At 40.7% G+C, this 17,871-nt stretch overlaps 1 protein-coding gene across 7 annotated transcripts in view; it reads left to right on the top strand.

Moving 5' to 3' along the window:
• Positions 1-17,871, top strand: part of nav2a (neuron navigator 2a) — a 91,697-nt gene that overhangs the window by 48,292 nt on the left and 25,534 nt on the right. For all 7 annotated transcript variants that reach the window (XM_044031180.1, XM_044031182.1, XM_044031179.1 and 4 more), the window contains 5 exons: positions 342-451; positions 540-666; positions 1,712-2,134; positions 7,566-7,688; positions 16,770-16,899. In XM_044031180.1, the coding sequence (XP_043887115.1) occupies positions 342-451; positions 540-666; positions 1,712-2,134; positions 7,566-7,688; positions 16,770-16,899 (913 nt within the window). The remainder of the gene's footprint in view (positions 1-341; positions 452-539; positions 667-1,711; positions 2,135-7,565; positions 7,689-16,769; positions 16,900-17,871) is intronic.

Below are 17,871 nucleotides of genomic sequence, written 5' to 3' on the forward strand. Positions count from 1 at the left end.
TGAGTACAGCAATTAACAAGGCCAAAGTCTGGGATCAGGCAAAGACCAAAAGCAGCATTTCCAACACATTCAAATGTCAATATCAACTCCAAAAGGTACCAGCCAGTGCAGCGGCTGAACTGTATTGATTTTATCCTTCAAAGATAAACTTTACTGGCATTTGGGGCTTAGCTCAGCTCATTTTGGACCCTGGTCACAAGACTTGAAGCACAGCGGATTTAATTCTTAATCAGGTTTATTGGTCTTTCGTGACAATTTGCTAACAATTTGTTTCCCTCTAAATGTACAATCATTTTGAATCGATTCTTTTAGCACTGTGATCACTTACAATATTTCCCCAGATCCCAAACAGAAGGGGAGGGAAGCGCGAACACTGAGTCCGGCTCAGGAGGAAGAGGTGGAGACGTTTCCTTTACCAAGACCAGCCAGCCCTCCATCGAGGACCTTTCAGGTATGCAAATCAGTTACAATGTAAAGTAACTAACTTTAATCTAATGATTCTGTTAAATATTTCTGAGTGAGTTTGTTTTTTTTGGCAGGTGGGGGTGTTAACTCAGGTGAAGACCCAGAGACGAGGCGGTTACGAACTGTCAAAAACATAGCAGACCTGCGGCAAAACCTGGAAGAGACCATGTCCAGCCTGCGAGGAACTCAGGTCACACACAGGTAAAATAAAATGGATTCATTTTATAGAAAGTTGAAACCATTCCTCAGAGACTCAGTTCATAGAGGGTTGTTGAGGTAAGTATTCATTAAATACACCTTTGGAAGAAGAAGAAGTTTTTTTTAATTTGTAATTTTTTATTTTTTTCAATCAAAATCTTGAATATGCAATTGATACCATATTGATTGTATCAATAATATGCAGTAGCTGTTCAATATCATTCAAGATATGAAAATGATAGTAACAGGAAAATATTCAGTATACATAGTACAATATATGTACACTTCACAGTCTTATAAAGATCATCTTGGAAGAAATAGTAAATTGAGAATATGGTAACTAACCAGCTAAAAAATATGGTAGTGTTTTTAGAAGGATATTCTGATCACCCTGTTGAGTCAGCATTGTTCACAAAGAAGGGTTTGAAGCACATCCCAGTATAAAACAGAGCTCTACTGTTCATCAAAGTGTGAAGCCTTACAATGGCTGAGTGGTAAACAGGCTAAATCAGGCTAACTGGTGGAATTAGGTTTAGGTTAACAACTATTCCCTCTTGTTGCCGTCTCATTGTCCTTTGGCTTGATTCCACTTCGATTGCAGTGCATATCTTTCATGTTGTTGTTGTCCATTCAGGTTTAGCTCTAATCGTGTTCCCTTGACCTCAGCTATGGTTGTCAGTCTCAACACTGACCCAGCTGGTCAGATTCAGTTGAGGATCTGTTGTAAGGGATATTTCCTATGATTCAGTTTTTGGTTGAATCTCTCATATTGTTCGTTTACATTTTTCATACGCAGTCTGTTAGTTTTATTTACTATATAAAAAAATCTGATTTTTGGAAAACACTGCAACCAAAATAAAAGAAACCAATGTCAAAAGCATGATAAAAGAATTCTTTAATTCTACAGGCTAATATTTAATTGTGTCATTGAGCCAGCCACTAAAATAGTTCACAGTAGTATTCAGAATTTAGAATTACTACTATTCAAACTAAGTTTTAAATGAGACCTTATGTAACCTTATATCACCTCTGCGTTCTCTCTAATCAGCACCTTGGAAACCACCTTTGACGGCAGCGTCACCACAGACATCAGCAGTGGTGGCAGTAGTGGTAATGGCAGCAACAACAGCAGTGGGGGTCGGAGCATCCTCAGTCTCACTTCTTCCCGACCCTCCTTGTCTTCATGGCGACTGGGCCAGTCCAGCCCTCGTATGCAGGCAGGCGACGCCCCCTCGATGGGGAACGGCTACGGTGGACGGGTGGTTGGCAGCCAGGGAGGACGGTACCTGTACCCCGGGCACCTTCGGCGGCAGCTGGCCGGCAGAGGAGGGGCACTTTGTAGCATGGACATTGGAGACAGAGCTGGGGAGGACATTGACCTTGAAGGAATCGCCATGGAGGTCACTGGATACATGAGCGATGGAGACGTGTTGAGCAAGAATGCTGCTCGCACTGATGATGTCCCCAGTGGGTAAGTGGATTACACTGGAGGTTGACAGAAAATGACTTCACCTTCAGCTCAGAGAACTTGTTATAAATACTGTATTATGTTTTCAATCTTATAAAACTAACTATCAAAAAGCAATATAACTTTATTGATTTAAGAAAAATTAGCTATAGTTAATTGTGGCCCTAGAAATGAGCTGTTTTACAAAAAAAGACATTCAGCAAACTTGGTATTTAAAGGTCCAGTGTGTAAAATGTATGTGAAATGATGTTTGTTTTGGAAGTAATTACGTCTACAATCATCTGATTGTATAAATTGTTGTTTTTAATTGGACCACCATGTTTTTACAAGAGTCCGCAATGAACAAACATAACATCCTTTGAGTTTTGATGCTAACTGAGGTAAGGTGAGGGATATATTCAGCTGCAACTTATACAACATGATGTTAATACATTTTACACACTACTTTTATTTATTTATTTATTTTATATTTGCTTTTCTGTAATATGACCTGTGTTACTCTGATCCAATGTACACACACTTTGAGATTCCATACTTCATCCATCCTTCTTCTACCGCTTTATCCTTCACATGAGGGTTGTGGGGGGCGCTGGTGCCACTCCCAGCTGACACAGGGTGAAAGTGGGGTACAGGTCCACATAGAGACAACCAACCATCCACTCTCACACTCACACCTACGCGCTCAATTTTCCTAATACCCAAATCTGTATGTTTTTGGACTGTGGGACGAAACCGGAGAAAACAAATGAGCAAAGTAATAATGGATAATGCATTTGTATTTGTAGTTTTGGACAGTAGAAATGGTTGTTAGCATCATTAAATAGCAAATCCAGCATTTCATATACTGTGCCTATACTTAAAGTCTTAGTAACTTGCACTAATGCATAAAAAACATGTGAGAAAATGAATACTCTTTTTAATTTAGAACTTATTTGAAAAGTTCTGTCTTAAATATGAAAATAGTTTTACTTTTATAGTGTGGGCTGCTGTTGTGACAACACCATGTGTATAATTAGCAAGTGAAGCAAAACAAAAACAAGAGGGAATCAGTGCTATTAAACTGTATTTTTTTGCGATTCATGTGAAATCAGTAGAGGGCAGTAGTGTTCCTTCTTCACAGACCAAATGTTGGGTGACATCCCTCGGTTTAGGTTCAGTAGCCTAAGCAACTTTAATTCTGTATAGATCCCACAAGTATCTGATCTCTCAGTGTCTGCAGATGCAGAAGCACTGATATGCTGATAACCTGTTTATTTGCTTGCTCAAATCCATTGTCCATGTTCTAACAGGCCCCTTGCATATTTTGGCTATCACACAGTGCAATTTAAACTTCTGTTGTCATCATTGTTATCAGATAAAGCTGTAATCGGCACCAACTTGCCCTGAGATGGCATCAAAATGTCAGAGAAAGAGATATCAGGATCTGGAAATGGATGAAAGGAAATGTAGAACAGATCCTTTGTGGTCAGCTCAGAAAGTCATAGAAAAACATGCATCTCTCTCTCTCCCCCTCTCTCTCTCTCTCTCTCTCTCTCTCTCTCTCTCTCTCTCTCTCTCCTCTCTCTCTCTCTCTCTCTCTCTCTCTTTCTCTCTCTCTGGAGTGGGAATTACTTCCTCTGGCCCTGATGCGGTTGTACTGATTCACCAGCCCTGAGGCAGCTTTACCAGTCAAGGGAGCTAAGTGTTCTTGAGGTACTTAAAGGTCTGTTAAGCAGACAAAGACCAAGTCACAGATACACCTGGACATGTGAGTGATGTGAACAGGTGAGCAGAGCCATTTAATATCCTGCCTGGGTCAGAGACAAGACAGAACAAAATGTATTTTATTAGGATTTTCTGATGCTCTGATAGCTGACATGTTTAGATAGTAGATTTAATAACAGTTTGAGATGTAAGAAACTGTGAAAAATGCCAGTCACAGTTTTCCTAAGCTCAAAGTAATGCCATAAAATGTTTGTTTGACCAAAACCTGAAACATGGATTAATATACGCTGGTTTGAAGCATTTTTGCTTGATAAATTACTCAAATGGTTTGTGGATTGTAGATTGTGTTAGATTGAAATGCTCTTAATAGTGGATGATAGGGACCTGTTAGAGTCTGGACATGTTGATCTAATTCTCTTACCAACTGTATGTGATCCCAAGTGATGGATGATTGACAATTGTTTTTATTTATTTGAAGGTTGCCGTGTGTTTGTGGGGGAATGCAGGTACATTTTGGTGTGTTGTGGGTTTTCATGTTTATACATATGAGGATATTTGAGTGTGTGTGCAGGCATGTTGGTGTGTGCACAGTGGGTGGAGTCGCCCTGTGGGTTAACCATTTAAAACAGACACAGACTGATTACCTCCCCCTCTTCCTTAAATCCTCAGGCCATTGAGCAGTTGGCCCTTTCACAGGCCTGTTAGCATCCACTAACTGGTTCTTCCACACTGAGGTGGGATGTTTACTCTGAGAGGAGGAGCTGGTATTTGAATAAAGCAGTCAACTATCTCAGTTTAACTCTTATGGCGTATGTGTTCTAATTTCCTGGTGTCTTGCAATATTGCCATCTAACCTAGTTTAACCTGTGGTGCTCATAAGACTCTCTTTTTTATTCTCCCTATTGTTCTGTATTAAACATTAGAATGACCACAAATTAAAGTTCTTATAACTTGGGAGTGAGCCAGCACTCATTTGACATATTGAATAATCTCTGACATTTTATAGAGAGATAATAGGTAGGCTCAATATTATTCAGTGTCAATTACTGTTTTTGTTTGTGTGCGTATGAATTATCTGTTGAGGTTTTAACTGCCTCCTCTGTTTTTCCTTAGACTTCTCTGACCCACATAGAAAAGTGACCCACCCCCCATTCCACCCCTCAACCTTCTTAGCTTATGTTGCCCCCTTTCCTCTTTCACTCCCTCCTTTACTCCTTTCCTTCCCTTCCCTTCCATTCCATTCCATCCCTCCTCCACCTCCACCTTTCACTGGCAAACCCAACCTCCAGTCAGGAGATATAAGTATGTGGAGCTGAGTGAGGCTGCTTAACAACACTGAGCTCCCACAGAGCACCAGACACACACACACACACACACACACATTCAGGCTTCACATGGACACATGATCTATACACTGCAAGTTCACTGAGTACAACATCTGATATCACCATGCTCAAACACCCTCTCACCTGGTTTTATTACCCATGAAAGTTCAGATGTGATAAATGAGAGTAGCTGCAAAAGGAAACCTTTGCTTTGGAGATTTTAATCAACAGAGATCAGCCCTCACCTGGACTTGTTTATTTTGTTTTGGACTATCTGTGTTTCCATGTTTAAGGCAGAGAGGTATGTCACTGTTGAGTCATTGTTTTTGCTCTTATTTGGAGAACTGTTTATTGTCATTTTCCTCCTGTCAGTACCACAGTGCACACATTTGCTAGTCAAATATATTTGCAGTTTCATTTATTGAAGAATTCTTGCTTCTATCAGTTGCACGACTGTGTAAACTTTGTGCTGCTGCTCAATTTCAGCTCATAAACGGTCTTGTTTGGACTCGTTTCTCCTGCAGAAGGTTATAGGTTAACAGGCATCAGAAACAGGAGGACAGGGAGAATCAGTTGCTCATCAGTGTGTGAGCATGCATGTGTGCTGATGTGAGTATGTGGTTTTGTGAACAAATGTTGTGTCTGATCCTCCACACAGCTTAAAGCTAGGTGTGTGCATGTTAAAGAGAGAGGATGCCTGGTCATCTTCAGGGTGACTTTGCTTAATATAATGGATTCCTCCCATAAAGGACATGTGTCAGAGGATCCCTGCATTTTCATGGCTGTCCGCATTGTCTGTGATCTATGTAAAATCTGCAAAATGACAGTTTACTAACCCAGCGAAACAAGTTTTAATTTTAGTGATTACTGAAAATACCCCCATGCATGCAATTTTTAACCTTGAGTTAAACTGTCAAAAGCAAGCACTTCTAGTTTGGACTCTTGGGAAGATTAGCAAACACATAACGTGACAGAGTATCCACTTATTCATGTTCCGGTGAGAAAGTGCAACATCAGGTATTCAAAGTAATCTATTGAGCAAAAATGCTACATAATTGCCTGTTGTAGCTTGTCTGCAAAACAGTGCTACAGTTTTTTTTTAGCCTCCTTTAGCTCATTGTTTTGGTTTTTCAGCCTGCACACCCAATCAATCTTGTTTGTTGAAGAAATGAGATATCCAATAATAAAGAATATAATATTAATAATAATAATTAATCAGTTGAGCTTAGATATGATCCAAATGAATGCCATGTTGCTCTGTACCAGATCCATAAATATGCAGTAATGATAGTAGAAAGCTGTAATGTATCAACATGGTGTGTTTTCTGCTTGTTTTGTTGACCCACATTGGCCAGAAAACAAGCAAAGGGTTATTGCACATTTTGTACAGGTTTGCTCTCTGCTGACTTTTAGCCGTTAAATCTCTGTGTCACGGCCTACATGTTGATTCTGTTTGACTACATGTTACACAAAGGAGCTCTGTCTACACTCACATGTGTAGGAATAAATGCATGTGATGAATGTTTAATTCCCTTTTACTAAGGGCCACATACAGATAACATGGAACACTGTTTTAGTGGTTCAGCCACTTGCTCTGCTTATTTTGCTACTCACTTAACTGCAAAAACAGACTCATCATTAGTCCCACACAGGAAGCATTCATCATTTAAATGACCCAGCCTCGACATTGAATCAGTAGCATGTCGTTAAATTACACCTGGGCTAAATTAGTCAATATTTAGTTCCATCAGGAATCTCCTCCACTGGTACATTTCTGGGGAATTTGTGTTGTTTTTTTGAGCTTGAATAGGAATGTTTGTGTTAGTGCTGAGGGCATCAGCTTCAGACTGTAACGTCAGCCAATAAATCAAGTCACTTTACAGTAACAAATGTGACTGAATGACCTATAGTTAACCCTGCACTTGTATGCTTCGTGATGTTTTTGCTTCTCTTGATATTCATATAGTTGGTCGATCATAATATCCCAGCCTGTATGAGAAGTCAGACACAGTGTTGATGCCGATCATTTCAGTCAGAAGAAAGGACAGGCTCATGCTGTGTCTCCTAAGCTGCCACCATTCTCAAAGACAGCTGTTGTTTTCCACTGGCCTCATGAGAGAGTATGTCTTCAGTTCGATATTTTGTTGTCTTCAGTGTTTCTGTGGGTGCTTTTCACCAGACATTTCAGCTTGATTGATGAGATCTATGCCTCAGCCGGAAAACTAGATGGATGTGGTCTTTCACTACTTTGAATACAACAAAAGCAGCTCTGAAAGGAAGTAAACTCTAGCCAAACTTGGCATTGCACAACTGCAAATCATCCACTCTGAGCCTTTTAATGGTGTATCTTAGATGCATTTTACATTGTGAGTGCAGTATATCATAATTTTTGGTGTGCTTTGCAGGTACATGACGGACGGAGGTTTGGGTCTGTATACACGTCGTCTGAACCGCCTGCCTGACAGCATGGCTGCTGTTCGAGAGACACTCCACCGAAACACATCGTCTGGACAGGGGGATGCTGACAGGTAGGTTTGAATAACAATTATTTTTCTTTTAGTTTGAAAAAAGATTATTTTTTGTATATTGATTCCAACTGAAAGTAAACTGGACCATGCTCAGATAAACAAAAAGTCCCATATGCTGCATGAAGGTATTTGTACATCCCTTAATATGCCAAGTAAACACACTGTGTTTGTTCATATGTGGCATATCCGGTTGTGTAAGTTTGTGCATACTGAGTACATATAGTTAGGTAATATGTTCTCCTGATTTTATCAAACTTACAAGTAAAGATCAATTTATCCATTACTTTATCACAGGGGGTGCTGTGCCAATCTCATAGGGCGATAGACGAGGCACACCCTGGACAGTTCGCCAGTCCATCGCTGGGCCACACACACACACACACACACACAGACAAACAACCATTCACTCTCACATTCACACCTATGGTCAATTTAAATCCCTGAATCTGAAAATGTTTTGATTCTTTTGATGTCATGAGCTTTGGTACACATAATAGTGAATTAAATAATGAAATTACTTCTTCAGTAACTTTTACTTGTATGATTTCTACATGTGGGTGCAGAATATAAAATATAGCAAAGGTAGAAGCATAAAGCATGCAAACCAGTCTTTAGATGCACTTGCTTCTGCAGAATGATTTCACTGAGATGCAGCACAGTTTGTCCTGTTCATGGGGACGATAGAGATAAAACTATCAAATACATTAACTATTTACTTTTGCTTATTCTAAACATTAACTTCACAGTTTTTAATTGATGTCTATGGACAGATATGCTGTAGTAGTTTCATTTGCTCCTCAGGTGTGGCTCATTTCCTGTCTTTCAGACTTTTTTGCTGGATTTGCACTTACACGTACACATACACATACACACACTCACCTTCTCCTGTCCTTCTCCTCACCTTTCATCTTTCCCTTTTCACCCCCTTTCCTCCTCTCCTTCCATGCTTCCAGGATTCCTTATTTCCTCTCACTTCTCCTTTTTCCTTTACCTTGTTTTGATTAGAGAGCACAGCGACCAAAAGAAAGTGGAAGCAAATTAAATGATAAACAGTGGGGGACTTTTGGTATTTACCCTTGATTTTGAGCTTTCATGTTTCCCTCTGAGGTTTAATTGTAAAAGTAAGCAGCTCATGTTTCTGCAGAAACCTTCCTTTTTGTCTTTCTCGATCTTCACTTTCTCATAACCGATAAAGGTGCTTACTGCTTCTAGTTCGGGACTAATTAGGAGAGCTGGGCAAGCCGCAGATGAAATAAATACATTAGCATATTAAACCCAAACTATAGGTGATATAGTGGTGAACACATTTCCCTTTGTAATTCATGAGTGTCGCAGCTTTGAGGTGTGTGCGCTCCATATATGCTCACTGGGTGTGCAGCTCACCTATAAACCTGCTAGAGTTTAAATGCTTTTTATGTTCTATAGATGCAGACTGGAAGAAGTGGGGGTGGGGAAAGGTGTTGGGTGTCACAATAGAAATGGGGCAAAAACCCCATGACCTCTGGATGAGGGGGGTCACAATCTTCAAAAGGCTTGGCTGTTTCCAGCAACCTTTCAGTCTTAAAGCTAAAGCCCTCCAGAACAGATCAAACCTGGACTAATGAGAAGCATACAAAAAGAAGGGAAAAAAGGAAAAAAGAACTGGTTGAGCAGCTTATCTATGCAACATGAAGCCATTCAAAATATACTTTATCTTATCGCAAGCTGGGATGGAGTTGCTAAAACCAAACTGCCACATTTATGTAAAGCAGTACAATTTTGCAAAAGAAGTCATGAGACAACAGGATCTGTGAGTAAAAAGTCAGAGACAAACAAAAGCTAAGTGTGTCTGTGTGTGTGTGTGTGTGTGTGTAAGTATGCGTATCCCTATCATTTGTCTTTGTGGCAGGAGAAAGAGGAAGCAATCCATAATAGTCCGACCTGTGATTTGAATTCTCTTTGTTAGAGCAGACAAAGGAAATGTCTTTGTGGTGTGAAACTGCTGTAGCTGTGAGTGTCAGAGAAACCCCAGCTCCTCCCCTTTGTGTTTAGGCATTGAAGATATCATTTCAAATGAGAACTTGACAATAATAAGAGAGAGGACAGCACAACACAAATCACTTAGAGTCCGGACTGATGACTGATGCTTTCACTTGAGAAAAAAAAGAATATAAATCAGTATAACGAGGTGCAGGTTGGTCAATGGTCTATTCCACTCATCTACATCTTCCAACAGCATCACTTGAGATGCTTTTTGTCTTCTGGCATCTGAACTCCAACCCGTTTATACTCGGTCTCATTGCATTTGGATCATACTTTATCTTTTTGGCACCTGAAACAATGGCCTAAAATGATACAAACCCTGTATGATTCATAGTAGTATAATACTGATCTCTGTCCAAACACCTTTAACACTAAGAATAGAATCACTCATCACTCCTTAGTCATTTTGTTTCTTCCAATATCAACATATTTTTCAGCTGTTGATGTCAGTTAAGAAGCCTTTTTGATGTAATATCTTTTTTCTTCCACTGCAGAACATCTTGTACCACTCACACTTACACTTAAAGAGGCTTTTAACACACACACACACACACACACACACACACACTGTTTAATGCCCCAAGCTCCAGCATGTTATACCTGTCTTGCCCTCTACCTGTCTGTGTGTCTGTCCTCTGTATCCCCACCTCCACCTGCTCTCCTGCTTCAGCATGGTGAATATTGTAGATTGCCCCCAGGCTCTTACTGCAACAATAATCACAGGCTGAGCTTCTTCCCTGTTTCTTTTGTTTCACAGACCAGTCGTCCTGTTCTCCATTTGTATGATAATCACACAGACACAGCTTCATCTTCATTTGCCTGGTTGTACTCGTACTGTTCCTTGTCCCTTCTCAGAGAGCATTAACCTGTCAGTGCTGACCACAGCTGTTGCTCTGCTCCACTCTTTGAATGCCAGAAGTGTTTGGTTAATGATGGACAGAATGGTGCAAGCTGAGTTAGTGTTGGGTTACTAGGATCTCTGGCACCAGAGTAAATGAAGAACACACCTAAACTGTCTGTGGTCGAATTATCACTTTACATAATTGCAATATGATTTATTTTTAATAAACCTTCACAGTAACTGTACATTTCAAAGTTTAATTTCCTTGTTTGAATCTTGTAAATCATGGGTATTCACTGATCACAGAGGAAAGTAAAAACAATATGCTCACTTTCACTGAACAAAAGAGGAAAATGTCTTTTACCGTAGATAACATGGTAGCATGCCAACATATTCACTAAGAAGAGGAACATGTGTGAAACATTTGGTCTGCAATACTTCTATCCTTTGTCTGCACTCTCCTTATCTTCTGCACACACACACACACACACACACACACACACACACTATTTAAACAACTACTTTTCTACATATTCTCACACGTCTTTAATACTAAACCCCATAAATGTGTCCCAGACATGTTTAAGCTGTGTGTGTGTGTGTGCGTGCGTGTGCCTCAGTCATGCTGGAGCAGTCTGACCCACACACTGTGGCTATTCCATGAAGGCTGTTGTAGTTGATGATGCTCCCACACACGTACTGTACATGCTACAGAATGCTCTTCCACTCCCACTGCAACAATCTCCATCTTATGATTCTTCAAATGTGTAGCCAGTGCTTTAAGCACAGAGAAATTGTTTATTTTATTTGTTTTGAAACTTACCACACACAGTGGCAATTTGCCAGACTAAGATTCCTAAAACAGACAAAAAAAATGATGTTTCAGTTTCCATGGATACTGTTTAGGCCTTCGGGCTCTTAACAAGCACACCTTCTCTGCCAAAGGCTCACAGCCTACACACCATCCATGCTACAGACTCACACATACTAAAGAGGGTGGAGCTTTACTCAGGTTCTCCCACACCTTCCCAAACATCGCAGCTCTAAGAACCACAGTCCTCTTTGTCTGTTTTTATGTATTTTTTGCTACTCGTGTAAACACAGAGAGATTTACTTACGAGATCACCGACAGAGAGACAAAAAAGCATGGGGAGGCTTGCTCTTGTCTGCAATCTGAACTCGTCTACCAGGAGGAAACAGTAGATGGAGTTAGACTCAGACTTAGACTCATCTACACTGTGTGATTTATGAAGCAGTCAGCAATGGGTAAGTCCTAATCCTCCATACTTCCACTGACTGACATTTCCAGTGGGGAGGGGGGTGGGGTTGGGCTCAAGGAAATAGTTTACTTTCTAATTTTGTAACCCTCTAATTCACTTTTTCTTTTTTATTTACCCTTCAGTAGCTTTAATGTTGAAAAAAATCCCCTTATTCCACATATCCATAACAATATTGTTAAGTGTATGATGTCAGTTTATTCCGTTATACCGACATGAGGTTTACATTGATCATAATGTTGTAAAACTGATCAGATTTGTACCCATTATAGACATATTTTGTGTCTTTGTGATTTCCACACAAGTTTATATAACAGTCATGTTAGTCTGACTGGATCATTTATTACATTTCTGCACAATATAGACAAAGTTCAAGGGAAAGCAATGGAGCTAAAAAAAACAAAACAGACAACAGACTACAAAAAGTTAAGAGGGTAAACTACTTTCTTTAAAGTGAATTCTTTTCTGTCATCTGGAGATACTTTTACAGAAGGATTCAAACCACATGAGCATGAAAGTGAACAGATTCCTGCGACAGCTTGCTTTGGATTTCTAGCTGCATCCCAACAAAACAACAAAAGTTTTTGTTATTTAGTCCCGGTATCCCGGTAAAGAGGCAGTCCTTAGTTTCAAGCTAACATTTAGGTGACAATATGGTCGCCTTTATATGCAGTGTGTGTTTAAGCAGCATGTCTACACACACATGTGGAATTCCACCTTTTTCACAGCACTCGACAAATTAACTTTTTGCTGCAGTTGTGTGTCTGTGCTTAGTGATGCATGTCACGTGTTTGAAGACACCAGAGTCTTTTCAGCACATATCTGGGTCAGCTGGTTGAGTCTGAGGGAGTGTGTGTTTACACATCAAACATAGAGACAGAGCGAAAAGAGTCTGAGGATCTAAATGCTTTGATAAATAGTCTGACTGCAGATAGCATGTGTTTTCCTGAGGCAGGAGACAATGAGACAAGACTCGGAGACAGACAGAGCGACAAGAGAGAAAGAGAGACATTCCTGAACACGTTGTTCGATCCAGTTCTGTCATTTCTCGTCACTGCAGGGACAGCTGTGTCATTTTTGTACCACACAACTCCTGGGCTTTGGCCCGGAATGTGCCTGGTTCCATCCCAAAGGCTAGTTTACATGTCACAAAAAAGAAAGTATTTTAGAAGCAGAAGCTTTTTTCTGTTCATGAGAATATTATTATTGTAACAACATTGCATTGCATTGTATTAGTCATTAGAGTAATGATCCAATAATGATATCATACTGTAATTAAACAGCTGCAAGTACTTTGCTTTACAGTAAACGCTGCATTCTTTGTAGCCAAATCTCCTTTTTTTATTTTGTGTCTGTAAACACTACGCAGAACTTCTCTTATATATGTCATTAACATTTGCATCTAAACGTCTGTGTAGTCTATTTAAATTGGTTTAATTCTTTCTGGAAGAAGACACTTGATAACATGACAATGACTTACAATGTTATCGTAATAAAGTTTCAAATAGGTTGATATTGATAATTATCACAATAGAATGTCAGATAATTAGAGATTCTGGAGTGAAAACTGTTGTTGTTTCATGTTCATGTAAACCACATTTCCTCATGCAAGTCACTGTTTGTCTCCTCTCTTTTCATGTTGACTCTGTAGAATATACTTTGGACCTTACCTGTCAACTTTGGCATGATGTCATTCCACACGCCCCTTTCCCTGAGGACTCTAAGCCAAAGTCTTTCTCCCCCACTGTCTGTCTATCTGTCTGTCTGTCTGTCTGTGAGGACAGAGGCAGAGGTTTGGGGTTATATGATCCAGAGGCAGTGTGAGGATCAGTAGTTGCCCCCAAACACAGGAAATCCCCTTACTTCTGCTTCACAGCTTGTTATGGCCACTGGTCTGTATGTCTAATTCTGTGGGACAGAGTGGAATGGGGGCTTTCAGGAGGAGTTAAAGTACTGCAGAACTGAACTGAACCGACAGACCAACGGACCACAGTCCCCAGGGAAGCACAGAAGTACAGTTAAACAAACACAACTGCAGCCTCTTTCACAGGACACGACCAGACACTCTTATTGGCTGACCCACTGGCCAGATCTTTTTTCCATTGGTCCGCTTGCAACCCCCACTGCTGTTCTCTTAAAGGAAAGTTTGGGGTTCGGCCTCTGATCTCTGACTCCTTTGGGAAAGCGGAAAGCTCTATATAGCGACCTGGCAAGAGTTTTCTGTGTGGAAGGTCTTGATTTGGGTCACTTTTCTCATTTACAGTTTTAACTACAAACACCTGTTTTTTTTAAAGGATCACCCAAAACCTATCAGTGTGGCTTTATAATGATTGTTTGTTGTAATTGTTGTAATGTACGTTCTGGAACGGTACATTCTAATCCAGTTTGAATTTCCATCGTGGATTGTGTGGGCCGGAAGGCGACATAAAAAGCTTGACGTCATAACAGTGTGACATAATGTTAGTTGCCAATAAATTCCACAAAGAAGAATGTGACAGAATAAAAAGATTAACATTTTGTGTTTGTTACTTCTTGGCATGTGGCTGTTTATCACTAGAAGACAAGCTTTGTTTGCTGGCTACACAGAAAAGACAGAAGTGGCCTCATCAACCAATCAATGGACTGCAGTGTGTCTTTTTAGGGTCAGGCCACTGTGCTCAGTACCCCAATGAAAGGGTGACAAAAACTGGTTCAGCGTGGATCGGTTAATTTGACACCTATCTCAATGTTTGACAATAGAAAAAGTGCATAACATATTTGAACTGAGCCACTTGGTGGAAATGTTTTTTTTTGTGTTGCATGATTTGGGTGCACTGACCCTCTCTGTTCTTCAGAGTCAAAGTCCATTAGATGCCAAATTCTACGGCCTACGATTGGCACCACTTCCTCTTGGGTGCAGCCTGTGGTTAATGTCGCCATCTCCTGTGATTGGCCATGAATGTCTCAGTGGTTGTTAACTGGCGGGTAGCGTTGCCAGCAGGAGGCTGTGGGCTGGGCCATGCTGGTTAAGCTGATCTCTAATTAGCACTGGCTTGTCAGTTAGTATGGGTGGATCTGTCTGGGAAACTGTAGGCATGCACACAGACACACAGACACATAAACTGTAGCTGGGAAACACACATGCACACCCACATACAGTAGGCAACAGTGGTGGATCGTCCTCAAGTTTCAGGGAGTCTATGACCATGTGGCTTTGACTTGTGTCGCTCTTTGATTGTTGTTAGACTGAAGTGGCTTTTTTGTGGTGTTTATGTGTGTGTGTCAGTGTGCTCTGTAATGGTGAGGCTGCAGCAGTGAAGTGGTTAACAGTCCCAGGGGAGGCTCATGTTACCAGCACCAGGGCAGGTCCTTCACTCCCCCCCCAGTATCTGTGTCTGTTAGTCCACAGAGAGACCAAACGTGCCCTAGGGATGAAGCGTCAGTGCAGGCAGTGACAAAGGAGCTTGATCTAGGAAGACTGCCAGGGTAGGAGAGAGAGAGGGGACTGGGAGGGAGGGGGAGAGACATTGTGAACAGAGGGGGAGAGAGAGAGAGAGAGAGAGAGAGGAGCAGACTAGAAGTGGGAAAGATAGTTGGCTGTGTGAACTCACTCGGTGGCATGGAGTCATGAAGCTTTCTGTCCAGCTTAGCATTTTCTCACAGTGCTCTGGTTCCCACGGCAACCCCGGGACCCTGACCAGGTAGATGTGTGTGTGTGTGTGTGTCTGCGCACGCATGTAATGCATGTGTGTGTGTGTGTAAAGGAAACTTTGACCTTATAATAATGACTTTGATTTATCTGCACACGTGTGTGTGTTTGTGTGTGTGTGTGTGCGTGCGTGTGTGTGTGTGTATGTGTGAGTATGTGACTTTCCCCTGTGGGTGTACAGATGAGTTGTGATGGTTTTGGTCACTTTGAATCTCCCAGCACCTCTCAGCTTGTCTGCTCCACAGATGCTTTCATCTCTGAAGCTCTGTTTGTGTCTCTGTTCTGCTGCTCTTTGGTTTATTCTGCTGGTGAATACACTTCGTTTCTCTCTCTGTTTGTCAGGTTGCACAAAAAGCAGCATATGTATTTGACTTGAATTGCTCAGAATGCTAGGACTATTATTTTATCTCTTCAGTTTAGGATAATGCAACAATATGCAGACCCACAGGTTTTATGGTGATTATAGTGTGTGCTTGTGTGTGTGTTCTTGTGCATTGGCCATCACCGTCAACCTCCCTCTGGCCCTTTCAGAATGATGTTTGCCAACTGGCCGAGCTTCCTGTTCCCCACAGTCTCCCAGCAGACACACACACACACACACACACACACACATGCACGGACACTCACACAAGTCCTGCGTCGACTCCCATTGTGTTTGCTCTGTTCAGCTGGATCTGTTTAACAACTCACAGACACACAAACACATCATGATGTCACCCCTCCATCGAGCCTTTGTTCATATGATAGACAACCCCATTCATCCTGTGTGTGCTTGTGTGTGTGTGAGTCAGCTTAGACAGAGGAATAAAGAAAAGAAACCATCGGGCAGCCAGAGATGCTGAATCCATATTTGTTGATTGTTATTCATGGTTTCATTTTCATTTAATGCTGTGATTAATGGATCAAGTCTTATTTTTTCATTCAAAGGAATACTCATAAGAAATAAAGCAATGCAGATACTTGTTTATATAAAGATATTTGTACAACATTTGGTTATAAAGCAGTATAGATGTGCTGTCATCTGCACTCAACAGCAAATCTAAATCAAGGAAAGCATCCTTCCATGTGCTGATGCGGTGTTGGATGTTATGTCACAGCTCACTGCTGTGTTTTTAGGCTCCATACAGACTGGCTGCTAGATCTCAAAGAGGAATCAAACAAGACCCATGAGGACATTCTGCATCCTCTTCATTTTGGATGATTCAATGTTTCACAATTGAATTGAGCTTCTGTGTGTGTGTGTGTGTGTGCAGCTGGGATGACAGCAGCTCTGTGAGCAGTGGCATCAGCGACAACATTGACACAGATGACATCAATACCAGCTCCTCCATCTCCTCCTACACCAACACGCCCGCAGCACAGCGCAAGGGCCTCAACACACAGGTATGACTTAACACACACATATACAGTACATGCATTCCAAGAGTTTTTGGCTGTGTCATATGTTTGATTAATGTGTTCCAGGTAAGTTCAGAGTAAAATAAATCATTCAGATGTAATGACAACCTGCAGGTCTACCTTTGTTTGCAAACAGAATGCAAAACAATCTGATGTTAGTTACTAGAACAATCAAATAATCACTAAAAGATGTTTCCTTGCAGACATCAGTGTTAATTTATGGTTAATCTTTCATTCAGACAACATTTGTTTTGTTTACATTTGGACGCAAAACTAGATGATGCAATTGTGGTGTGCAGCATTCAACAGTTGGAATGTACTTTTTAAACATGTACAGTGTTGACTAATCCTCCAGAAGTAGAAACAGAAGAAGAGGCTTCTGTAGTAAACAAACACCATGCAGGTCTGCTCATCCCTGAACTGTCCACTATACATCTCATTTTTCTTCCTGTGCGTCTGTGACTTGTGTTTTTGGATTGGAAATAAAGCAGTAACAAAACAGAAAAAACATCATATTTATGTGGATCAGACATGTGATAGCACCAAACCTCGTAGCCCTCGTGTTTGGAATTAAATATGGGCTGTATCGCATCAGAGTTTTTGGATTGGCATGTTTACATGACATATTTTTATTCCAATTACTTGTGTCCATGTAAACATAGCTAGTGAATCCATATAATGTTTTATTATTATGTATTATGTGATGCTGTTTTTGAAAGGCTGTCGTCCACATTACTAAACAACATATTCAAATGCAAATCAGGTCACAAAGCAAAATAAAATGCTCCCGTGTTGAGTGTTGTCTTAATACAACTCAATAAAGTAGTGATCACAAGTACCATTCAAGGCAGCATGAGTTGTCCCAGTATACAACCAATGTCATTTTAGGTGTGTCAGTGTTTAAAAATGAAAACAAGATCATTTTTAAAAGTTAATTAGACAAATGACTTAAAGAAA

This window comes from Solea senegalensis, linkage group LG7 (assembly GCF_019176455.1).
Source record: "Solea senegalensis isolate Sse05_10M linkage group LG7, IFAPA_SoseM_1, whole genome shotgun sequence".
In the NCBI taxonomy this organism is placed as follows: domain Eukaryota; kingdom Metazoa; phylum Chordata; class Actinopteri; order Pleuronectiformes; family Soleidae; genus Solea; species Solea senegalensis.